General features: G+C 45.7%; 1 protein-coding gene across 1 annotated transcript; it reads right to left on the bottom strand.

Moving 5' to 3' along the window:
- Positions 1-759: 759 nt before the first annotated feature.
- On the bottom strand, positions 760-14653 carry LOC123021356 (ras-related and estrogen-regulated growth inhibitor-like). The gene is made up of 4 exons (XM_044426068.1): positions 14575-14653; positions 13443-13499; positions 8221-8294; positions 760-5333 (listed from the first exon to the last, which is right to left on the bottom strand). Exons 1-4 carry the CDS (start codon positions 14651-14653, stop codon positions 4848-4850), a joined length of 696 nt encoding a protein of 231 aa, XP_044282003.1. The 3' UTR covers positions 760-4847.
- Positions 14654-16220: the final 1567 nt, after the last annotated feature.

Here is a 16220-nt window from a genome sequence, read left to right as displayed (position 1 = left end):
TCCCCAAAACTTGGATCCAGTGGGTGTAGTACCTTGGAGCTGGAGCTGGGGATTATACCTGGAGGTGAGTTATACCTGGTGGGGGTGGGGGGACAGACAATTCCATATAATGCCTTGCTGAGGCGCTTGACAGGGCAAGGTACACATTCAAGAGTTTGCATTCATCTCTTTAAAAGGAACCAGGCATCCTTGACTTCCTGGGTGGGGTGGGGGGGATATTGTTGTTCAATCTTGATTGTATCAAATAGCTGTTGTACCAACAATATCCAGCATTTGCACCCTCAGGATTTATTGCACAGGCAGCTTTGTCTGTTGGAAACAGCTGTTGGGAGATGGCATTTATCCCCTAGCAAGTGACTACATGAGCAACAGTGCTGAGCGCAAGCCAGCGTAAGCAGGCTGAAGGTTTATCCATGCGTATTTGTGAAAATGGCAGCACAGCATCTTCAGTGACCAGTAATGACGTGGGATTTTTTAACTCTGAGATGTTATAAAATTGAGTAAAGGGCATCTAAGGGGTTGCAAAGGGCAACAGTGGTTTGATTTTGGTAATCTTTTATGATTATGTAAAACATCTTCATTTGCAGTAGAATATCCACATTATACCCCAGATAGGGTCAACTTACAGCTCCTAGCAAGTATTTTGCCTATGATGCTTCAAAAGAATCCATTAACCAGCAATAGTGAAAGAAATGCTATTCTTAGCTGTGATATGGCTGTAAAAAACAACACTCATATATAGAGTTGCCCTCACAGGAGTTAGTCAATCTGGCCTCTTTTGCCAGGATCATTTAATGAAAACAAATACTGACAATCATGTCTTAAAGTACAGTCTTCTCAAATACTACCTACAGCTATCAAACAGAGTTCAGTTCTTAGACAGGTCACCTGGGAAAGGCAGAATCCCTGAATGTGGGTTTGTGTGAGTGGGGACAAACACATCGAGCATTTTATTGCACAAGCAAACCATTTTATAAGTCTATTTCACAAATAGGTAGGCTTTGCCCAGTGCTTCCAGGTTACTTAAAAGGAGGGGAGAAACCAATAACAAACTGACATTTTAGCTTTTGAAATCTGTTCCTGTGTTAAAGCAGAAGTGCTTTCAGGCACAGGGCAACCACGGCTACCTATCAAAATACATGGTGCAGCTATTCCAGCTTTCTTCCTTAATGGATTTTTTCCAGTAAAATAAAATGAAACAGTGGAGAAACTGAAAGGGATTACAAATGGAAGACAACACCTGGACTCTCCCTAAAAGTCTCCGAAGGAGGCAGGGCAATTTGCACATTAAAAGCCTTGTCTGAAAGCGCTCAGTATCTTGAGAAAGGGAACGGAGAGTTTCCACCCTCCCATCTTTTTAACAGAGCTCTGGATTGGTTCTTATGTCCTTTAACAGTTTCAATTTGAAGAGAAATTTATTTCAAATTGCCCTTTCTCTTGAGATAGCTGCAGTAATCACAACAGAACAATGCTAATTTAGGAGAAAATAGAAAACCACGCTCCTAATTCTGGCCATTGTTACTGAGCTCCAAGTGCCAGTAGTTAATCAAAGAATGGTTTCTTTAATAACCTTAGACAACAATAAAAGGAGAGAAGTTTTGTTGTAAATTCCGTCATTGTGTGAATGCCCCCTTCTGAAAGAAAACACAGGAGCAGGCCAAATGGTGACTGACAAATTGTCCAGACAGCTCTACTTCTGGGCACTGGACCGACTATTTCAGACTTCCCTGTACTCACAGCCCAGGGTAGGCTGGCAGTTCAACACACAGGGGCCTCCCTTGGTCCATGTGGCTACCTGAGATATCACTACGGGCTGCACAATCTGCAGAGCTGGCTTCCTGCGGTAGCCACAGGGACATCAGGAGTGGAAAAAATGCCCGCCTTTTCCCCGGCCACTACCCAGCTCCTGCGGTTGGGTGCTACGGCAGCCTTCCCCAGCTGAGTGCTGCCAGATATTATGGGCTACAACTCCCATCAGCCCCAGTGAAGCATAGCCAAGGAGCAGAAATTCTGGGAGTGGCAGGCACCAGGTTGCTCTCTGATGAGGAATGGCATGCTTGATCTGATCATAACCTCCACTTCCAAAGGCTGCTTTGGTCCATGCAGTTCCTCCATGTCTGGGAAAAAAACAGGATGTAGGAGGACAAATTAGTTCCTGAGGCCTTTATATGGGCACTTAAGCTAGTGTCATAGGAGTGAGGGCTAGTGGGTAAAGCAGTGGCTTAGTAATGGCAGTCAGCTTATTTACTGCAGATTTGTTCTATATACATAAAAGAATGGAATTTAAAACCCACAGGCCAAATAATTTGTCCTTGGCTCGCACTGAAATCAATATGCCATGATGGGATGGGTGAGTTTTGTTTGGTTCATTTTTTTTACTAAGAGCTTACCAAAATTCACAAATGTCTCCATAAACAAGATGGAAAGAACCTCAGGTCAAAAGAAACCCCAGCAGAAAGTAGGAAGATTCATCCATCCAGGCGTTGAGTGTTTGCTTTTAAAGGCCGGGTTTGAATCCCTGGGTATTCAAGCCATGTTTGTGGTGCTAAATCCACTGCCGTCCCATCTTTTTTGTTCTTTTCATCATCCATCAGGAATGGTTACATGGCAGGCAGGCATAACACATTCCTCTCCCTACAGAGAATAGTTGCACCCACTGAATTTGGCCAGTGCAAACAGTCAAGGCAGTGGAGTGCAGTGGGCACAGAGGAACCTGCAGCTCAATACAGGACAGGCCGTGCATCTGCTTAGCTGGAAGAAGCACCAACCCAAAGCTCCAGATTTTGGGGACAGCAGCACCTAGTTCTGGCCTTCGTGCATTTAAACGTGTCACTAACCCTTTTTACATTTTGCTAAATCCTATTTTCTGTACTGTATGCATATTCCTCCTGCTTTAGACCACAGTAGAAGATAATTTAATACAATTTTACCATATGAAATGCAATTACAAAGCCACACAGCTACAAGGCAAGAGGAGTGAAGCAAAAATGTTTGATTTGAGAGCTAACTTGATTTCAAGGGAAGGCCACCTTTTCAACTCCTTGAGAGACGGCAGGTCTATCTCTTATGAGACACTAGAAAGATAAGCAAAACAGTCCTCAGGTTTTGATCCAGAGCCAGAGAAATACGAACAGGCATGTTTCTTATTTTCAGAAAGATCCCTCAAGGTGTACATAAAATATCTGCGTGTTTGAGACACAAGGAGCTTCTTTGTATAGCCCACACAGAAGCCCTGTGAGCCCCTCTGAGAAGGAGCTGGGTGGGTGGGTGGCAGGCAGGCTGCCATGTTTCAGGTTGATAAGCAACGCAGAAACCTTTGCAGAGCAAGCGGAGCTGATGAATCAGTCCTCTCCCCTTTCGCAACAGTAAATGCTTGGGAGCCTTTGAACAGAAGATTAGCATGGCAGAAGCAGCCTTCCAAGAAGAAGGAAGGAAGAAGAACCCGGGGAGAGCGCCTCCCACAGAGGCAGAGCACAGCCTTTGCACACAAACAGTTCCAGGTTCAATCCCACTTAACTTTGTTTTTAAAACAGGGAATGAGCATGTTGGATAAAGCCTTGACAGAGGACAGGCACGTGAAATGCTGAGAGTGGCTGTCAGTCACGGTCAACAGTGTTGGGCTAGATGAACAAACACGCTAAGGTGGCTTCAGAGAAATCTGCTGTGCCCTGCTAGTGGCATCTATCCACCAAGAAAACAGAGAAGATCTTGGAGTATTGTTATTCGACTTATTTAGCAGGGTCTCCAGGTAGAGTGTGGGGAGCTTTGTCGGGGCACAAGCCTATCAGCAGACCCATGCTGGCTGGGGCATGTGCAGAGCTGTAGGACCTTTTCCTGCAGGCATTTGGCTACTACAGCTCGGTGATTCTGTGGATGCCACATTGCCTGCAATCATTGTCTGCCCCCTGCCATGAAGTTCCACGTTACCATTAGAACCAAATATAGAGAATTGCCCACCTTTCCCCCCTGCCCAAATCTCGACCCAAGGCAATGTTTTCAATATTCTCAAGTGCTGCTGTACGGCATCCAAAGCTGATGCCGGCAGGCTCGATCCACTGTAGAAAAGGTTGGACTGAGTTGTGAATGCTGTGCCAGTGGAGCAATGTACCAGCAAGAACCTGGCAGACTTTAATCAGTGTTCTAGCCATTTCTTGGAAACTCCATCCCATATAAAAGAGGCTGATATTCAGCAAGGCTGAGCTGTTGAACTCAGCACCCAAGTTCTTTTCTGCAATGGCAACCAGTTTTCCTGGTTTTGGTGGGCTCCAGAATTGGAAAGAAATTCCAGCCAACCAAAAGACTTTTCACAGGAACCCTCCACCTGGGATCTAAAAGATTAATCTCTAAAGAAAAAAGTGCTATGTGTCAGCCTTAAGGATGGAACATGCTGCCGCAAGATCCAGTGATGTGCTCTACCATAGATGGCTTGAAAATAGAAGACAATTTCATGGGTAGATCAGGGTGTTCAGTGGTTGTGGAACACGATGGCTGAATGAAACCTGTAAGCATAGAGACAGCTTAACTCTGAAGACTAACTGCTCAGGATCAAGAGCTGAGGAAGGCTCTTGCCTTCACATTCTGCTGGTTGGCTTCCCAGATGTATCTGGCTGGCCACCAGGGAAAGTGGGATGCTCAACCACATGGACCTCTGCTCTGATCCAGCAGCACCCCTACTCTAATAAGTCTAGGTTCATCCTCTGAGCTCCCTGGTTTAAGAAGAAGGGTGCCCTTTCCTGAACCATCCAGGCCTCTGGGCTGGCCATGTAACCAGTTCTGCAGCCTCTTCCTTCCTAACTCCTGCTGGCCCCTGCATGCATCATCACTTCACAGCAGCCAATGGGAAAAGTTCACTCTGGAATGTAGTCTCTGAAGGAGTTGAAGCTCAGGCTCCTGCCACCTGAGGTCAGGGTTGAGTTAGCATGGATTTTTGGGATCTTCTCCATCAGTTTGGACACAGCTCGCCTCTTGAAAGTCCCTGGGGAGAAAAGCCCTTGCTTCATCAGCTCATTGTATAAGGTGTGGAAAACTGTCACAGTCTCCTCATAGCTGTCCCTGGTAGAGATCTCATAGAAGGGGTGCTTCAAGGCCTTGGAGAGGTTCTCACCATCCTCAGAGGACACCATTCGGTCGAACTGCAGGTCCTTCTTGTTCCCCACAATCACCACGGGCGGCTCTCCATTGCCACTGCTCCGCTTTGGGCTGGAGTGGATGTGGTTGATGAGAAAGCAGAGCCTCATGACCTCATCAAAGCTACACCTGTCAGTGACAGAGTAAACCACAGCAAAGCCATCTCCCCACTTAATCTTCTCCTCAATTTGCAGAGAATCTTCCTCCTAGGGCAGAAGGGAGAATCAGAAAGCAGTATCAACATGGCAGCTTTTTTGCAATGTGCTTCTTGCATCTACACACAAGAGCCTGACCTTGTGCCCTCCAGATGTTTTAGACTTCAGCTCCCATCAGCCCCACACAGCAAGGCTAATGGTAAGGAACACCAGGAGTTGTCCTCCAAACCATTTGGAGGATATCATGTTTGAGAAGGCCGATACAAACAGAGGAAAAGAATCAAACATCCAGTTGGACGGGAGGAGGTTGCAGACAGCTTCCCCTGGAACTGTCTCTCTCTGCTTGCTTTTCCCCCAGCCTGGATGGTATCTGTTGTGATTACCATATCCTGGGGAAAATAAAGGGGCCACAGAGTCAGTGGAACAGCAGCAGGTGGAGGTCGGCTTGTTAACTGCTTCCCACTTGGCTGGTCTTCATTGGTGACCCAACACCCAGCTTAAGTCTGCTACCAGGTATGTATTTTGGCCAACAAAGAGACTGAAATTGGTGGCTTCTAGTTGGAACAAAATCCAAAGACACAATCAGAAGGGGCAAATCCAGACAAGGAGCTGGACTGAGATTTTGTCAATTTGTAGTGCTGGCTCCAGGTTTTTCAGGGCCCTAGGACAAGAAACCCCCAAAGGGTGTCTTCTTCAGCAAGTCTGCCTTCTCACTGACCCTGTCACCAACTGCTGCTGCTTATCCTCTTTCTTGTCCCTGTGACCATTGGCTTGGCAGGCAAAGAGGCAGGGGGTGTGCAGGCTGGAGCAGGGAAGTGGAGGAGCAAGGCCTGGGGGTGCTTCTCAGCAAGCCCCTACCAGGTTGCATTCCCTTTCAGGAGCCCATCCCTGCCTACCCTTGATGCCATACCTGACTTACACTGGTCATGATTAACTGTGGTCCCACTGGTCTCAGTGGGTAAACTCTCAGTATGACCACATCTCTGTTAAGCTAGAAGCATTTCTCCTACAATTGACCTGCCCCATTCACTGAATCTTACAAGGCAGTCCAGATGCCGTCATCTTTCAATTGAAACATCCTGCTTTTTTCCCACCACTTCTTCCACCTTTTCCCTTACTGTACAAAATCCATGAAGGACAAAGAGATGATCCTGCTGCTTGATGCCTTGTCAGTGGTAGTGTTACATGCCCTTGAGTGAGAAACACCCAAGATACACATCCTCCTTGCCCTTTAATGCAGTTTAACTGCCCACTTCATCTGGGAGGGCTAAAGAACCATTTCATCTCCCTCCTACCTCCCATGTTTGTTTATTTCTATTTCTGGGTGGTAGGTTAACTCTTAAAGCAGAAGCACAACATGGTAATTTGAAGTTAATTAATTCAGAACAAGAGAATCCCTTCTCTTGAAACACACCATTAAAAAATTACCATCTAAGAACCGATCTTGCCTGATTGTATTTGGTTCTTAGGAACTGATGAGCTAAATGTCCTCCTGCATTCTAAGAATTAATATCCAAACATCTCTGCCAGAAAGCCTGCTGGGCATCTGAACAGGGAACGCTGATGGCTTAAAACAGAAAAAGGCACCGGAGGAGCCACAAGAAGCTTCACTGCTGTTCACAAATTCCAGTTTTATCTGGCCTCTCTCTGTATTCCAGATTTGGAACTACAAAACTCACCCTATAAGGGAAGTGGGTCTTCATTTTTTATTTGTATGTTTAACCCCAGTGCCTTTTGGCATGAAACACTCTCCAGACCCAAACATCCTGTTGGAAACTTTCATCAGACCTCTGCATTGACTTTAATGATTTTTCTTTCTGATCTCAGGGTTTGATATCTGTCCTCTGAATCCTCCCAGCTTCTAACCCTTGCAAAGGAACCTCTTCTTGTTGGCCACATAAAGATGAAGGATTTCTTTGTTAAATCCAGACTAATCTCAAACTCTCAGCACACGAGCAAGCAGGCATGTCTGTGCACACTCTCTCTTGCTCTCTCCCACACACACCAGCTCTTCTCTTCATGCACACCATTTCTTCTCTTTTTTGATGAGTGTTTGAATTTCATGCCATCTGACTCTTTGTTCACTCTTGTCCCTACCTCATCTTTCATATGTCCCCCTATCTGGCAACCCCACAGGTTTTATCACAGCCAAACCTCAAGTCTATGAAACCAAATATGTTTTGCATACTTTGATAAGGTGATGTCAGGCTGAAAGGAAGAGGTTGCACAACTGCTGGTGACGCCCTCCGCTAATCTTTAGTCATCTGAAGAGCCCCTGCTAGATCCAGGCAAAGGTCCACCTAGTCCAGCATCCTGTTTCTCACAGAGAGGCATCACCCAAATGCCTCTGGTTTTTCGTACGGCTGGAAATCCTCTGCAGACATTTCGTAGGATGTCCTTTTATATTACTTCACTGTACCGATGTTGGATTTTGCATGGCTAATTTGTAAACCCCTATATAGGCATCGGACAGGGAAGATGCTTCAACATGCTCGCAAACACAGCCGGGCATGAAGCAAGTCGCCCTTTCCCTTTGCTGCTCTGTGTAGTAAGTTGTCGACAGAGCCACTCTGCCTCTGATATGGGAGGCTGCATTGCAGCCACCCCGTCCAACAGGTACGGATTGAATTTTACACTTTTAATTATACTCCATGTAAAGAAGTACTCCCTGCTATCTGTCCTGAATCTTCCAGCATTCAGCTTCATGGGATACCCCCGTTTTCAGCACTGTGCGAGGGAAAAAACAGTATCTCCCCATGCCCTTCCTTCACACTCTGCATAATTCTATGCATGTCTCTCCTTACCTTTTCCTAAACTAAAAAGCCCCCAGTGCTGCAACCTTTCTCCATTGGGAGCTTCCCTAGCTCCTCAAGCATTTTGCTTGTCCTTTTCTGTGCCTTTCCTTGCTCGACAAGAGGTGGGGCATGCAGAACCATACCTGTCCGGCCGTGTCAAGAATTTCAAAATGTACCATCTCTCCATCGATGACAGCTGTGTGCCTGTAAATCATCTCTGTGGGACAAAAGCAGGTATGAGAACTCCCCAGGTTTCCCATAACACAAAATACCTTAAATCATAACATATAGATGTATAATGAGTGAGAGTGTTTCTTTTGTTTCTCCGGATCCCAAATTCCACCGGCAAACATTTTGCTAATATGAAAAACCTCCAATTTAGATTTTGTCTCTGAGGTGTCCTAGGAATTTCTAATTTTTATTAGTCTCTTTATTCATTTTTAAAATAACACTCTTCAGTACATTAATTCCCAGGGCAACTGGCAAGAAAAATATAAAAATACAACCAAGTACAGCCCTCTGTTAAGGTAGGTAGAATAAAACTGGCTGGTGAAGCTCCTCAAACAGTAAAAGCCCAAGCAGCAGAAAGCTCTTTGCCTGGCCTGGTGCCTAAAAGACATTCAAGGGGACACTTGGGTGGGTTTCCCAGGGACCCCACCCAGTTGCCTTGCCCAGTGGCCACCTGCCTCAGCCCAGATGGCAGGAACACACAGAGAAAGGCCCCTGAAGAAGAGAGCAGTGCAGTGGCAGGGTGGTCTGTGCACTCCAACGGGAGAGGTTTAGGAGGGGCAGGAGTGGGAAAGGGAAAACATTGGTTGTTTTGTTGGGGTGGCCCTGGCAGAGAAAACCTGCTTGGAGCAAGCGGCATCTTGCAGTAGCGTGTCAAGTCACTCTTGCTAAGCTGGAAGGGCACAGGATGCAGCCGGACGGGTGACCACATGTGGAAGCGGGGGAGGGGGTGGACTCAATGGCCTTACAGGTGCCTTCCAGCTCTACTTCTGTTCTAAGTAAAAGAGCTCATGGGTTTGGTTCAAGTGACAACTTTGCCTCTCTTACTCTGCATTGATAGCATTGTTCCCTTTTGAGGTAAATCGAGTTCAGGTGCAGAAGCTAAAAAATGCTGGCCATGAAGGGGGAAGACATATGAGAACAGGAGGCTGGTGTACACAAGGGACTGGATTTCTGGTGTGGGGGAACAGGAACAAAGACCAAAGGAGGAAAGATTCCAGGAACTGGTGACAGATATCAGTAAGGGGACACAAGGGGATAAAAACAGCACATGGAAGCACCCCTGGAATGTGGGAGGAGAGGTGACCCACAAATGTGCAAAGCCAGAAGAACAGAAGTGTGGAGGAGGAAGGAAACGGCCAACGAAGCCACGAGGCGGTGAGTCACAGCTGGGGGTGCTTGTCGGCCCATGGACTGTCACCTCCCCCAGAGCTGAAGCTGCAGCAGGACTGCAGCTGGAAGGGGAGTCCACCCTGAGCAAAAAAAGGCATGGTCACCCAGTCTCCCTCTTGCTGTGACAGCTGACCTGTCCAAATGGAACACTTCTGGGATGAGAGTATGTGAAGATAAAGGGACTGTTGCCAGGGACTTAAAAGGAAAGTGTGTCAACTGTTTGATGAAACAAAGCCCTGTCAGAACTCCAGCCCAGAAAGGCAGGAAGCCACCTCCTGAATGGAAGATGCCCCGAGGGGCAGCCATGCTCAGCTCTCAGAGGGCAGCTCTCCTTGCAAACTCTCTGTCCTCCAGCTTTGAAATGACCAGGCTCCAACAAGCCTTATTATCTCATCTTGGCCTCAAGGGTGTTTTCCTCTTGTTCAAGATTGAGGTGGGATAATGGGGCCTGAATGTGTATGTTATGAATTAAAGGTGGAGAACTGCCATTTATTGTCTAGTCACAGTGCCTGCCTTTGGCTAAGAATTATTCTCCAAGATGGGGAGGGAAAGTGATTCCAGGTTTGCTCTTTGCCAGCCAGCACTCACCCCACCCCACATCCCACAGATTGGTCATTATTCAACTTTATGCATAGTTAATTCTGTAACAGGCAGCACTATCTTTTTACTTGGAAAATAAGTCCCTTTGTATTCAACAGAATATGCACCATATTGTGTGTATTGTGAGGGGAAACAACTGCAGGAAATCCAGGGCATTTAAATTGCACAGGCCACAGAGTATATAGAGCACCCCCCATCCAAACAAATCACTACTTGCCAGTAACATGTGTGTGTGTGTGGGGGGGAAATTTCTCCATAATGCTCCTCCAAGGGTCACATGCCACTCATCTGCAAGCTAAATTTGCCCACCTTTGTGCTCTGTAGCAGTTCCCTGGGTCAAATTCAGCTTGCATGGTGCTAGGGGTGTCATGTTCTTTTTCAAGAACAGTGGATAGTTGCAGTTGCAAGAAGCAGCAGTGCAGAAAAGGCAAGATAGTTGGAAGGGAGGAAAAAGCCCTTGAAGAAGAGGAGGAGGAGGAGACATTTCCAGTAACTAACCAGGAAGCAACCTCATCCTTTTGCTCCCACACTTGGCAGACCTGCCAGCATAAACTCAAACTGTATAATTCCAAATGGAGTTTTTCTGCTGTAAGATCAGCAGATCTGGATCCATTACAGGAGGCTCCAATGTCCCAACCAGCTAACTAGTTCTGGCACCATCTTTCTCCTTTCCACCCTGACTTCCCAAATCCTGTCACCTCTCTTCGTAGTGTTCACAGCCACCTATCATCTCTAAAGCAGGATTTCTTGTCTTGCTGAAATGCACAGACTTCTATAGGCACATACATATTATCTATGTTCCTGGCCCTGAAGGGCTCTCTGTGGAAAAATAGCTCTTGCTTCTCTGACAGACACCTTTATAGTTACAACGAGGAAAGGAAAAGACAAAATGAGGGAAAGTACAACATAATGGAAACTAGTCTAACAGTCCATGGATTGCTCCCAGGTGGAGTGCAGGGGAAAAGATCCCTTACAGATAAAAACAGGTAAACAGCTAAAAAACAGATAAAAACAGCCACAGTTTGTGTAAACATGAACATCCTGACATAGTTTGCATATGATGCTGTAAATTTATTTAACCTATGAGTAACACATAGTTTTTTGCCCTACCTCAGGTGTGTCTGACATACAAGATTACACAAACTGTGGCTTGTTTTCACAGTCTCTGGAGGTGTTGGGAGTTGTAGTCCAACCAATTTGAGGAATACTGATTTAGAGAACTGGAAAGAAACTAGGCATCCTGGGACAATGCAAGGAGGAAGAATTTTCCAAGGGTGCACTGCACAGAGATTATATAGAAAGAACTGAATTAACCACAGCTGAAATTCATCTGGAAGGGTCTAATAAATATGCATGCTTTTACAATGTATGGAGTTGGGAAATAAACCAAGATGGTGATGGAGCAAATTGTTATGTTTTCTCTGCACAATTTCAGAATGAACTAAACCTCAATGCCACCATCTTATCCTTTGGCATTAGCTAAGTTGCTGTTGAGAATGAAAGGGGCAGTTATTCTTGGCATGTGTTCCAGGGTCAATCAGATTTCACCTCATCAGATGAGAAGGAGCCCTGGGAACCAGAACTCTCAGTCGCTGAAATGGAAGAAGCAGAGGGGCTTATCTCAGGGGTACCTACCCCAGGTGTTCCGGCAAATGTTGAGAATTGACAAGATTCATAACTGCAGGGATGGGGCATGGGAGAAGAACTCCTGCAGCCAGCCAAGCCTGATATGACTCTAACCCCATGATGTGATGTTGGGAAGAGACAAACCAACAGACGGAGAAGAGGCTCGCCTGTCTCCCAAAGGGCTATTCCAGAGGGAAGGGGCTCAGAGATACTCAAAAAGAGGATGCTCAGAATTAGTTGCTCAACTGGAATCAATGAACTGCACTGTGCATGCTCAGAGACTCATTCTTTGTTGGTTGTGTTTACCACTAGTGCACCAGAGAATAAAGGGCTTTTGCCAAAGAATGGTGTGTTGTTTTGGAAGGGAGAAGGGAGAAACCTGGTTCATGACATGGGTCAGCATGCACATAGCAAGATCATTTGAGGAGATTCAGTGGGTAATCACAAGAATGTGCCATGCTCTGGAATGTTTTCCCAATGGAGACTCATCTGGCTCCTTCTTTGCATCTTTTTCTGCCAGAAACTTTTTCAGCAGTTTTTTTTCAGCAGATTTTCAAGGATGAACACCAGTGTTATCATAGCCAATTTTAATGCATAGGCTTACCCTTGCCGCACTCCAGTTTTGCTTTTGTCTTCTAAGTGTTGTTTAGGCATCATATGCTCTTTGTTTCCCACTTGTTGCAACTGGTAGGAAGGAATACTTCCTACTTAACTACACTGTGTAGTTTTAAGATGGCACTATACACTGCTCTAGGTAGACGAGCAGGATATAATCATCCTCATCATTTCTGTCCTCATCATGATTTCCACCAATGAGTTTCTTGACATATGTAAGCGATAACTAATTGGCCCCCTCTAGTCCCCCTTGCCCTACTCCATCACTAAATTAAGAATGTAGGAAGCTGATTTATCCTAGCCAAGTTCAGAAGATCACCCTGGAGGAAATAAGCCGTGGTGGCTATTTCTCCTGCCTGCGGCACAGCCTGGCTGCATGCAGGGGGATTTGCCTGATTGCCCTTTGCAGCAATTTACAATTCTACACCATCCATAGGCAAAGCTCTGTGGGAGGTTCGCAACATTTGAGTTGCCCACCCAGATTTCTACCAGGCCTGACCCTGCTTGGCATGCAAATGAGTCTAGAGTTGCTTGGTGCTGTGGTTAACAGGCCACTCCAGAACTTTACAGTTCTAAAGCAACAAGCAACAAGCCAAGCCAACAAGCCAAGCAACCTGGCCAAGCTGTGCTGCTGAGGGTAATTCTGCTAAGTCTTGGTGGCTCAGCCACCCTGCACTTGGGCAAATTGGGACACTGCATCAGATCCCACGACTCCAGGTAGCTTAGTACTATCTACACTGGGGACAGGCCACTTGTGGCCTTCCGGATGTTTTTGGACTGCAACTCCCATCAACTCACTGTTGGCTGCACTAGCTAGGGCGGATAGGAAATGCCATCCAGCAGCATCTGGATGCCCTACTCTTGAGCGACACTCACTGAGAGGTGAGTTCAGGGTCTCAAATGGGAACCTTTCCCAGCCCCAACTTGAGTGGCTGGGGATGGAACCCAGGCCCTTTTGCATGCAAAGCAGCAAGCTATCTGCCACTTAGCTATCACCCTCTGCTCTTCCCCCAAGCCTCATAAGAGCTAAATATCTATTGCTTTTAGCATTGAGTATCTCTGCAAAAACAACAGCTACCCACACCCTGATTTGGCATAGAATAGGAAAGCGGGCTGCACATACCTAGAGTTGGGTCATAATCACCGATAAATCGCTTGGTGATGAATCTCACTGTCAAAGCTACATTGGAAAAAAGAAGACAAAAGTTCAAATTAGCAAGGCAAGCCAATACAAATTAAAAATACCCATATCAAACCACACTGGAGGTGCCAGCAAGTGGGTGGGTATTACAGCCAAATCATAAGACCATTGCCTAGAGTTTTTTTCCCCTGGAAGGAGAAAAATAGAAATGTTCTAATAAATAAATAAACAAACAAACAAAGAGACCAAAAGGGGTTCTCTTCCAGATGATGGATTGAAAAAAGCAGACAGGCCCTGAGTCCACAGGATACTGATCCGTTGTCCCATTTCTTGTGTTCATAGTCAACATGTACCCCTTCCTAGAGTGAACAAAGTGTGATGGGTGTATGGAGATGACTGGTGCCGAGTTGAAACATTTCAAAGCAATTTTCTCCTCCTGAAAAGTGTCTCCCTTTTGCAAAGACTGTACTCCTTTAAGCCATGTTGGGTGGGAAGAAAGGGAAGAAAGAAATGTTCCTGTTCCTGAGGCTTCCTCACACCAGGTTTTGATGACTGGATGGGGCTATAGGTGGATAAGGAGGAGCAGCACGACGGTTGTGGTCCATCTGCACCACTTTCAGTAGGACGTGCACTTGGGTTTATTTATTACAGTTCTATACTGGCCAACAGCCAGTAGTTCTCTGAACAGATCATAAAAAATCCAAAAAATACAAAATGATGAAAATGCAACATAAATATTCAAACACTTTAAAGCTATAACATAAAAAATAAAAATAATAGCCATATAGAACCTAGCAGCTTTGCACAGATTTGAAATACAGTACTCATTTTAAAGCAGAAACTGGAAAACCAAAAGGCCTGGGAAAATAGAAAGGCCTACACCTGGTGCTGAAATAATCACAATATAGGCATCAAACAAGCCTCTCTGTGAAGCTCATTTCACAATCGTGTTGTATGTTCTTCCTTTCCCAACTAGGGATGTGTGTTAACAATCAGTGAGAGCTGGATTAAGACAAATATCTTGCCATGTTGTTCAACAGGCAAAGAAACTGCCATGGCAACATGGCACAGCAAGCAGTATCACTGTACTGTTTGGGCAACAGAGTTGTTTTGCCTTGCCCTTCACTTGCTGTCTGTGATGCCATCACATAGCCAGGTGCTATGTGATTGTGTGGTGCCATGACATCATCCATGCTCGGTGCCTGGTCCCCAACGAGTTAGCTTCATGCAGCAAGTTTTTTTGGCGTTGGTTTTTTTTTTTTTTTTTTTTTGAGGCGGGGGATGAAATGAAGCAGAAATGCCAGAAATGAATCAATCAGAGCAACAACAGCTGCAAACAGGCACAAAAACATGTGAAAGAACAAGCGTTATAGGAGGTTTCTTGAACATCTCTACATTTCTTTTAAAACCACATAATCAAACCTCACCAGAATTTGGCATAGCAGCAAAATGTGCTGAGCCCTAGAAATGAGTTGCTCACCTATATGAACTGAACTCTACAAACCTAACTGTATGCCACCAGTGTTATCTTAATTGGTTAATGAAGCCAATTAACCATGAGACATGAACCCAAGATTATCATCTGATTCTTATGACTAGAACTATGAGGCTCTAGATTCACCATCAGTAAAAGCTCAGGATCACTTACTTCAAGCACATTCCAAAAGTTTTGAGTACGGGGTGCTTTATTTAGTAAGTTGTATATGCAACACTTTCATACAGGCGACTCCCACCATGAAAACCGAAGGAACTTGTAAGCCAGGTTTTGCATCTGCAGGCTTCCAACTCAGACATGTACTGGACAGGTTGCTCCAAGTCCAACAACAGACATCTGAGCTGGCTTTGAAGGAAGGACACCGGCTTCCCTACATCATGTCCTGGAATGCCACAAACAAGCAGGAGCTACCATGAACGTAGGCAGCTCTAGCAGACAAAGCAGGAAAGCTGGAAGTCAGTAACTAGAGGACAAAATAGGGAGATAAAAATAGAGAGAGTGGGACCTGAAAGTAGCAGAATTCCTCAGCTCCGCATTTTCTCTCAAGAATACTGCTTCACATGAGAAGCATAATCGTTCATTCTCTACCATGAAGAAGCAATCAAGGGTGGAATGTGGTGGGCAGAAAAGAATGCTGACAGACACGCCATCGGGAGGGTGACCGCAGAGTTCAAGACGGGGCTCCAACATCCTTTCATCTGGCCATGGCCTGCACTATATTTACTGCTCCAGCTTTTCCTCTAGAAAGGCTGTATAGTAGTCCTTCCCAGCTGTGAGACTTCCAGATGTGTTGGACTACACTTCCCATCACTTCAGCAAGCTGGTCCACTTTCTGGGGCAATGGATGTTGTAGTGCATCTCATCTGGAAGGAACCAAGCTGGGTAAGTATAACATAGATTTGCCAGCCTGTGTTTTAATACACACAAATATGGAAAGTATTCTCTGTCATTCAGTATATATACAGACACATACACAAGGGAGTGGGGGCAGGGTGGAGAGAGAGAAAGAGAGGATAATCCTATGCAAGGATGAGCCAAGGATCTTCAAAAACTTAAAGAGGTAATTGTATACTCTGTCGTGCATGAGCCACCCACCCTGGTTTGACTATTTTGACATCTCAAAGACGCGTGTTTTCAAACACACTCCATTTTTTCTGCATGCATTCTCTGCATGAAAGCTTGGGAGCCTCTGATGCCGCCAACACGGAGCTGACACAAACAACAGGAGGGTGAGGCAGGGGGGCAGGGGAGAGACAAGTCGAAGC

Source organism: Varanus komodoensis, unplaced genomic scaffold (assembly GCF_004798865.1).
Source record: "Varanus komodoensis strain SLA01 unplaced genomic scaffold, ASM479886v1 scaffold16, whole genome shotgun sequence".
In the NCBI taxonomy this organism is placed as follows: domain Eukaryota; kingdom Metazoa; phylum Chordata; class Lepidosauria; order Squamata; family Varanidae; genus Varanus; species Varanus komodoensis.
Note: the sequence above shows the minus strand (reverse complement) of the source record. Positions and strands in the feature narration are given on the sequence as shown.